Source organism: Nuphar pumila, chromosome 5, assembly GCF_984573655.1.
Source record: "Nuphar pumila chromosome 5, dmNupPumi1.hap1.1, whole genome shotgun sequence".
NCBI classification, from domain to species: domain Eukaryota; kingdom Viridiplantae; phylum Streptophyta; class Magnoliopsida; order Nymphaeales; family Nymphaeaceae; genus Nuphar; species Nuphar pumila.
In genome coordinates, this window is record NC_143253.1 from 22252355 (window position 1) to 22262291 (window position 9937).

Consider the following 9937-nt stretch of genomic DNA (forward strand, 5'->3'; position numbering starts at 1 on the left):
GTTCCTAGCGGCAATACCCAGTATTGCTGCCAGGCATGCTTGTCAGCAAAGGAGGCCACATGGTCTGGGTATTTCGATCATATCTCTCAAACCATGCATCATATCAATGCACGGTTTGGTGCATTAGAAAGCTAACATCTTCATCTAATAAATGTTTTTTAAATAAAAAATAAATTTTTGCAATTTGAGTGGTCAAAAATGCATTTGTTTCTTACTTTTCAAAACAGGTTTTTTTCATAAAGTTCAACTTGTTTTAGCTAGAACTTTTTACTCCATTATTATAGGATTGAAGTGATTTTTGTTTGGTTGGAAAGCTTGAAACCTCTAATTTTTTTATAAAAATATTTGGATGTTGTTATTTTAAAGAACATATACAGTGAAAATGATTTTTTTCAAAAACATTTTGAGGTTTTTATGTTTTCTTTTCTTCTTCAATTTGATTTTAATCTCTAGTGTAACTTGTTTCCAATGTCATCTACAATTCTATATCTTCAGAAATCTGAAGCGTGGGCAATGCTTAAGTTAAAATAAAAAGAAACAATCGTTTGTTATATTGACTACAACTTACACTAGAGAAACGCGAATCATAGAATGTTACAAAATATGACGGCAAATAGAAAATTTGTGGTTGAAGAGTTGGTTAAATCACTGGTATCTTTACCTTTCAGAAATCGTTAGGAAAAGTGACAGTGAAATTATTTTGACTTAATCTGGCACTAATTCAAACTTTGAGGGCCTCTGTTTGCATTTGATCTATGCAATGAATTCTCATGTTTGTCTCAGTTTTGACAAGTTGATCACCATGAGTTTCCATGTTCCAGTAATTCAGCTTTTGCAATCTTTTTTTTTTAAGGCAAGCTGGGGTTAGGCAGACCCCCACCCGCTATTATTCGACGTACCACTGGGGTTTGAACCTGCAATGTCCCACCACAACGAGACGTGCACTGACAGCTCCTACCAACCCTGCGGAGCCCGTTGGTAAGCTTTTTTTTATCTTAATAGAACCTTGTGCATAATCTATGTTTGTGTATGTGCGAGTTTGCTAAAGGGTGCACACACTTTGTGTGGTCACAACTTTGGAGGGATGTTTCTCCTCGTTGGTGGCCCAAGATCTCTTGTAGGAAAAAGAGCCGTAAAAAACCACATCTTCTGCAACTATTGTTATCTCCTTCATAAATGCCTGGTAAACATCACCATGAATCCTATGATTCACATCTGAACTATGAACTCATACAACATGAACTTAGAGTGATCCAATTTTTATCGCAGCACTTACAGTTCACACTGCTCCATGACATGCATCCCATGATAAGCCTGAAAAGGTGAACTTTGGAGTTGAATCTCCTATTAACACGACAGCAGAATATGCAGATTCAGATGAGCAGGAAACACTTAATCCACTGAAAATATTGGTCTCACATTTCATGAAGTCATCCTGAAGGTTAATAGGTAGTTAAAAATTAGTTGTCATGATAACAAAATATTACCACAGCGCCCGTGTGGCCAATAAGGATGGCTGTGAAGACATTGAGTTGAAGACACTGGATCAAACCCCACTGGTGCATAGGTGTGTTCGTAGCTTTTAGAGGTGGGCCACATAAAGCAAGTTGGTCGTGGGGCCCCACCTGGGATTTTCCCTTGGCTTCGACGAAGGTTCCTCATCATAAAAAAAAAAAGATAACGAAATATTGAGAAAGGCCAGTTCATGCACATTTTATTGGAGCAATTAGTGATTACAGCCATGAATGGACCTGTTACCAACTGAACTCTTGAGAGTGTTCTGTTTCCACGAAGCTCATTTCACCAAATAATTGCATCTTTGTCAAATATGTATAACAAAGCTACAAATGTAACAGCAGTACTGAGGAACACTTTGGCGTCATAAACGCGAAAACGATCACAAATTGTTGCATGAACTAACTGAAAAATGGATTTTGAGACAATTTCCATTGCAAACTTTTAGAGTAAGGCCTGTTACGAACAATGGCTTATTAATAGCCTAAGTTCTTGTATGTTCTACACTCTGGTTGAACCTTGATATGTCCTGAATAATAGCATCTCAGATATCCTGCATTAGTATGACACAAAAAGATGAATTAGTTGATACCCCTGTTGCACTATCCGAACACCATCTTCAAAAGCTATATTTGAACAATTCAAAAGGTAAGACAGTGAGTTAAAGAAGTACCGGTTCAAGTCACAATATGGTCATTCCAAAAAGCAAGTTAAAAACCACATCTGGAAAAAGGTTTAGCCATGTCTGCCCCTGGGAAACAATGTCCTAGCGCATGGTTTGTTGTTCTGGACATCCTGGAGCCTATCCCACTTTCCATGTATCTCCACTAAGAACTCATACTAGTTCTCTGATCATTATACCGAAAGCTCTTTCAATATCTGCATCAATGGTCACTTTGATCCGCTAATGTGCCTCTAAGAGAAGCAACCATCCAGTTGAATACTTCTACAATAACAAATCAAACTTTTAAGCAGAAGAATGGTAAGATTCTACTTCTGTAAAATCAGCAGGTAGGGCTTCATTTCTACTGCTTAACCAGGTGGCTTCTAGCTTGTATTGCTTCCATGATCTCCAGTACTTATATGTCATCCTGAAATTCGAGAGCAAAGAGAAAAGGATTTTAAAAAAATGATAAAGAAAAGCACACTTACCGCATATTAAGCATGTCATCCTGAAATCTGAAAACCAAGAGAAAAGGATAATAAAAGATAAAGAAAAACACCCTTACTACATTAAGCATGCGTGTATGTGAATGTGTGTATGTGAGTGTGTGTATGCGAGTGTGTGTACCATTAAGCATGGGACTAGCCAGAAACTTGGGATGTCACCAGACTCATCACCCATCATTGAAGCACCACCCCTTCAATTTTATGCCAAACAGGTGCTAGTATGGTGCCGGTTGAACCGGAGATAATCACTGTTAACACTTAGTATAAATTGACCTAATGATCTATCTTAGCAGAATTTAACAGAAAATCAATGAGACATACTAGTTTCTGGTCTCAATGTCACATGGATACAGCTGTGGATACGGCTATTCTTATGAAATTTCCAATATGGCTAACATATAAAGGGATACAGTATGGGAGACAAAATGGAGTATCCGTGTGAAATAACTGGTAACGAGTAGACTTCATTTTCATCATATACATCCAAGCATGCAAAAGACAAAAATCAAGCTTGAAATTGAATTTTTTTTAAATAACAATCATGAAATCGCCATGATGGGCTCACTTCATAAAGCCTGTCCATATATGTGATGAAAACTGCCCAAAAAAGTAAATACTGAATATACATTTTCAATTAAATCTAGCAATTTATTGTAAATTTTCTACTTGCCTTAACTTTTCCTTTTCAGTCCCGACTAGGCCAGCTAGTCCTGCTTAGGTGAAAGACTAGGCCTTTTAGGGGGCCTAGCGCCTAGATGGCAGCTAGCGCTTTTGACTACTAATCTTAGAATCAGCCCCCCCCCCTCCCCCCCCAAAAAAAAAAGATGCAACTGAACCAACCAATAGACCTTGTACAAGAGAAAGATGCATGAGAAACTTGAAGAATCCGAATAGTCTGATCATGAGAAACCATAGAGATAAAACAGGAATCTTCAAAGCATCCAAAAGAAAAGCTGCAAAGAATGTGAGTAGAACACAAGCAGCCTCAACATTTCAGTCATAGAGGGAGAACAAGATTTAAACATTATAAACGTAGAACCCATCTCGAAAAACCATGCACACATTCCATAAAATAGTTAAGTCAACAACCTGCCCTTCTTTCTTTCTCTTTCTCTCTTGTGGATATGGCAAGAATGAATATACAATGGTTAAAATATGATGAGTAAATTTTGGAGGCATGGAGTTAAGAAATTTTGAGAGAGAGAGAGAGATGGTAAAATAGGTAAAGAGAAAATTTTAATGAGGATAAAGTTGGTAAAGTTTTAAATTTAAATTTATTAATCATTAACCATGGTTAAAGTGAGGACGGGTAGGTGGACATGCATTTAGATAGCTGAAAGGAAAACTAGGTATGCGTTTGATTTATAAGATTTTTCAGGTATAAATTTGAATTAGAGAAAAAAAGTGGGTGCATTTTGGCTAATAACCCAATTTTTAAAAATAATATCTGGCAAAACCTTCATGCTTTTAATATAAAATAACACACATGATTCATAGAATTGTTTTCAAAGATATTCATTTGATAATAAATCCCATGCATACCAACACCGAAGGATCCAAGCAAAACAACAGTTGACTGTCAATATCCAGGTTACACCACAGCAGCCACATTAGCTCCTTCTAACAAAATTCACTCGAGGCAAAACAGCAAGAAACAAAAACCATGTTCAAACATGCTGACATAGAAAGGTCTTTTTTGGCTTTGGAAAACTTTCGGTTTTGGAAAATGCACCGTTGGAAATTTGTCAAAGATTGCATCTCTGACACGATCAACTTTGTGAGATTTATACAATATTGCATCTCTGACACAAAATTAATGAGATATCTGTCATACTTTTTTGTCAATAAATAACCCCATGATCACCAGGACATTCAACATTACACGCAAAATTCCTAATCGATGATCAAAACAGGTCCTCCAAGCTGTTTACAAGTTGTACTGGGTTGGTTGGGTTGATCAAGTCATATAGACTGCACCTCAGCCAAAAAGGAAGTTCTTGGCTCCAAACACCATTAACATCTGTCTGCTAATCATCGTACAGCAAACTTACTACCAAGTGGCTTATTCAAGAGAACCAATAGTTCATATTAACATCTTCCAACATAATTACCTAAGTCTTTGTTTGAGAAAAAAAGTGATTGTTGAAGGCATATGCATGATGTATTTCCCACACAAGATGTAACACATGGTCTATTCTATATGTATTCAACTTGAGATTAGTCTATGTAGGGAGCTCAACTATAAGATAAATGCAACTGAGATATTGCTCATACAGCTATCAAATTCTAGCAACATTTCATGGAGAATAAGTAGTTGATTAATTAAACAAGCAGATAGAGTACAAGATTAAGAGATCTTAAGACAACAACCTGACATGATAAGGGACATACCTCATATAACACAGGATTGTTCATAAAAGGCATCCTCTTTCGAAAAGATAGAGATAAGAAGACCTGCATCAAAAAGTGCTGAGCTGCCTCACTTCCCAATAAGAAACTATAATAATCAACATTTCAAATTTGGAGAAGTATTGTTTGAGCTACCTCATTAACTCCATACTGCTCCCCTTGAGAATGCAATTACTGTGCAAGCCAATCTCCTTAGATCAATTGCTTTCAAGTTCATCAATCAATCTGAAATGGTCATATGCAAACTCAAGTGAAGTGAAAACCAAATGACGAGTATTGGATCTGCCTGGATCATACATCTCAATATCTCATAATTCATATGAAGCAGTCTTGCTGTACATCCATCCAAAGTTTTTTGGCCCATTTCTACTGCTTGACCGGCCAAATGTCAAAATCAAGGACTCCATTTCCCTTAGTACATTTACTGCTTCCTTAATACTTCCCTCCTCACATAAGATTGCTAAACGACTAGCAAAAGAATCTACATCAAGATCAAGACATGATTCCTGTAACAGGTTCATCATCCACCGGCTATCAAGCATATCCACCAAAACAGTCCTTGCTTCTTCCATCCTACCAGTAGCACATAAGCCCTTGGCAAGAACCATGTAACCAAAGAAATCAGGTATGACTCCTTTCAATTTAAACTCATCAAAAATCCTTAGTGCACCTTCCATATTTCCTCTTCGGCCGAATCCATTAATCAGTGCACTGACAGTGAAAGAATCAGGCTGAATGGTGCTACTCCCCAAATCAAGAATCAGTTCCAAGGCTTCCTCCAACATTCCTAATCTAGAATAACCATTTATCAATAAGTTGTAGATGAAAATGTTTGGGGTCAAACCCTTATTGATCATATTTCTAAACAACTGGTGTGCATCTTGTATAAGCCCTTCTCTAGATAAAGAAGATATGAGAGAAGAATAAGTAATAATTGTGGGAAATACATTGTTTTTTTCCAAAGAATCGAATAACCGAAAGGCTTCAACTAAACAACCCTCTTGGCAAAGACCACAAATTATTGAATTGTATATGACAATGTTTGGATAAATCCCCTTCTTTCCCATGCTTGCACAAAGTTCCAAAGCCTTTTCAAAGAGACCTTCCTTGCAAAGACCATAAATTACTTTAGAATAAGCAAAGACATCCATCATCATTTCTCTACCCTCAGTTTCCCTGACAAGTGCATATGCATCTTGAGTTCTACCTTCTTTTATTAGATTACTAAGGATTAACGATGAAACATTAGCCTGTACACCAACCTCCCTCACCCTGTTGAGAAATGATAGAGCTTCTTTGACACCTTTTTTGCACAAGTAAATAACTAGAGCACCACACAGTTTTGGGTCAAGAATCCCATACTCTTTGAGATAACCATTCAACAATTGCTGGACATTTTTGTGGTCCCTAATGCGCATAAGTCCTTTGATGATTGAATAGTAGTTATTTCTAGTTACAGTGAAGCATTTCTTTCTCATTACCTGGCATACTTTGCATGCTTTTTGGAACAAGCCCTGCTTACAAAACCAAATAAGCATGCTATTGCAGACAGAGGCCTGCTCCTCAATGTCTAACTCTTCCATGCACCGAAGAATCTTGAAAACATCCTCAGTTTTGCCTTCCTTCCAATGTGCTTTTATCAATGACATATAGGTAAGAGCATCAGGAACTACACCTATTTTAAGTAATTCAGCAAATATTTGAACTGCCAAAGATAACATTCCTTCCTTGCATAACCCTCCAATCATACAATTATAGTTTGTGGTGGTAAGGGCCAATGTAGACTGTTTGTAATCATTGAATACTGTAATCGCCTCATGAATCCATCCTCCCTTGCAAAACCCATTAACAAGAACACAATAAGTAATAGAATCAGCAACAAGACCCATCACAGACAATTGCTTAAAGAGCTTATCAGCCTCTCCAAGTTTGCCCACCATGCACAAGGCTTTAATGAGTACATTAAATAATATTAAGTCCAAAGAAAGATCAGTTTGATCCATTTTCTGCATTGTCTCCATCACACCTTCCACATTTTTCTCCTTGCAATATCCATGTAAAATTGTGCTATATGTAAAAACATCGCCATTTCCTATGCCCTTTAAAATTTCATCAGCTCTTTGAGTTCTATGAATCTTACACAACCCATTCATGACAACGTTATAAGTAACAAGTGTAGCTGGAATTTGCTTCATCTCCATTTCCTCGAGCAAGCAGAACACCTGATCCAAATCCCCCTTTGTACACAACCCATCTATCAGAGTTGTATAACAAACTTCATCGGCTTGCAGTCCAAACTCTTCCAGACTACTGAATAAATCAAATGCCTCATCCAATTTACCCTTCTGGCAAAATCCACGAATGATCACGGTGTAAGTCACTAAACTTGGTTTCAAACCATTCTCAAACATCTCATGCAAGAAACCTACAGCTCTCTCCACATCCCCCAGTTTACAAAACCCATCTATCAGAACAGTATAGCTGATCACATCAGGCTTGATCCCTAAAGCTATCATTTCTTTATGTTTCCGAAACGCCTCCATCAAATCTAAAGCACCCTCTTGAAGGTACCCACAAGCCCAGCAAGTATAAAAGATACGATCAAACACCAATTTCTCCTCTTCCATACTCCTAACCAATTCCCCAACCTCCTTCATCCTCCCTAACTTACAAAATGCATTGACAACTGCAGTATATGTAACTAAGTTAGGCCTAACTCCAATACCAACCAAATTTTCATAAAACTCCACCGCCAATTCTGGTTTTCCAAGCTTACAACAACAAGACAAAACTGAGCTAAATACAGCATTATCAATAGGAAGACCTTTCTTAGCAATCTCATCAAAAGCATCAATTACGGATCTCGCCTCTCGACGGCTCATGAAAGAATCAATCAACAAACCGAAACAGAAACTATTGGGCAGAATTCCTCTAGGGATCATGTGATTCTTCATAAAGACCATAGCTCTGTCTGGTTCACCAATTCTACAAAGGCCATGAATCAAAGAACTGCACATACCAATGGAAGGAGAGAACCCTAAACTCTCCATCTTGGCCACCATGAAATCCTCTGCTTCTTCGAAACTGCCCGTTTTCAGTAGAGCCCGCGTTAGAATTGAAGCTGTGTGACTGTTTAATGGCAGTTCTTGAGCTACCCATTTGCGATAAATGTCGAGAACCGCAATGAAATCGTGCTTTCTAGAGAGAGAAAGTAGGAATTCGTTGAGGTTTTCGACGGTGTGTGTCGACCCATTTTTCAAAATGGAAGCAGAAGCTTGAATGTGGTGAGTAGAAGACGAAGAGGAAGAAGAAGAGAACCTGAAGAAGAAGAAGAGCGAGGGAAGATTAACGGGTGATTTATTTACTGAAGAGCAGTACAAGAGAATCCGGGAAGAGTTTCTTGACATAGAGAGAGAGAGAGAGAGAGAGAAAGAGAGGTGCGTGTGTGCAGGCCGGTTTAGGGCCAGGGTAAAACTATAGTGGCTGGCCTCATTCATCTCAGCCGTCCATTATCTAATGGAAGGTCCAGATTGAACTAAAAATTGCGGGACCTTTTCGGATCAGGATTAAACCGTAGTGGTACCATTAATCTCAGCCGTCCATCTTGTAACCAGATTGAGCTGAGAAATTGTGCGACCTCGAGTGACTTGACAAGAGCATAGTCTGTTCTGGGTTTGGTACTGGACATGGAGCGTGGATACACCAAGTTTTGGTTAGGGACTTAGGGTTGCCTTCAGGTCGGGTTAATGGTTCTGAAACGAACCTGATTAGGACCTATACTGGTTGGATGTGCAGTCTCAATCGGAGAATGGACCACGTTAAACCCAGTGAACTTGGTGGTTGAGCTGGAATTCATCTTCTCGGGCACGCTTGAATCGCCCTATATTTAGAAAATGTCAGGATATTACAACAAAAAGACCTGATTTTTCAAAATATTGTCAAATTTGAAAATATCACATTTTTCTATTATATTAACCACTTAAAATACCTTTTCAGAGTTTTCTTTTTTTACATTGTTTTTATTTATTTATGACAAGGAGAAACATCCCCCGGACCAGGATCCTGGGCCTAGTTGCACTGGCTTAGCCTTTTGTACTTATGGTCACCATCCTGGTGTGTGTGTATATATATATATATATATATATATATATATATATATATATATATTGATATTTTTCGTGGCATGTGTTGCATTTTAGGTGGGCATAGGTGAGGTTTGAAGCTTAGGTAAGCTTGACTGGATTTAGACTTAGTCTGGTAAGCAAGATAGGTTGGTTCTGATAGGTTTTAGTAGAAATTTTTATATGCTCAAACGGTATGAAAAAAAAAATCTTAAATTTGGAGAGAATATTTCAAACACCTTAGAAAAGGTATGAACCAAATTTTAGGGTCACGCAACACAAGGATAACTTGGTATAATTTTTGGAATGGGACGAATAAATATAATAGGACAATGTTAGACTGGGTTAGGGGACAAATATACTCGGTTTGTAAAATCGATATATCAGAACTAAAATATGATAAAATCATAATTTTTGAAAGGTTCAAATTAGATATCCTAAGAAAGCTTGGGTTCAAATTTTAGACCTAGGGGATTCACAGTTTGAGCTAAGCGATTTTTGAAAGTTAGGCTAATTTTATGGTTTATTAGGTTTCAAATTTAGGTAGAATTGGGTTACGCAGGTTCTGATAAGGATAACAGTACAGATCTAAAAGGACTTAATTCAGGGGTTCTTAAGTTACCTAAAGACGTATGTTAGGGCCTGATATATGTTCTAAGGATCAAGGATATTAGGTTAGGCCATAGAAGAGGCTGCTGAGGTGAAACGGGCCAAGCTATGCA

The 9937-nt window shown here is 37.8% G+C and overlaps 1 protein-coding gene across 1 annotated transcript; it reads right to left on the reverse strand.

Annotated features, from left to right (window-relative positions):
• Window positions 1-1808: 1808 nt before the first annotated feature.
• On the reverse strand, window positions 1809-8214 carry LOC149837089 (Pentatricopeptide repeat (PPR) superfamily protein). The gene is made up of 4 exons (XM_090007966.1): window positions 5230-8214; window positions 5077-5139; window positions 2189-2606; window positions 1809-2068 (listed from the first exon to the last, which is right to left on the reverse strand). Exon 1 carries the CDS (start codon window positions 8154-8156, stop codon window positions 5403-5405), a length of 2754 nt encoding a protein of 917 aa, XP_089864092.1. The 5' UTR covers window positions 8157-8214; the 3' UTR covers window positions 1809-2068; window positions 2189-2606; window positions 5077-5139; window positions 5230-5402.
• Between the last annotated feature and the right edge of the window lie 1723 nt (window positions 8215-9937).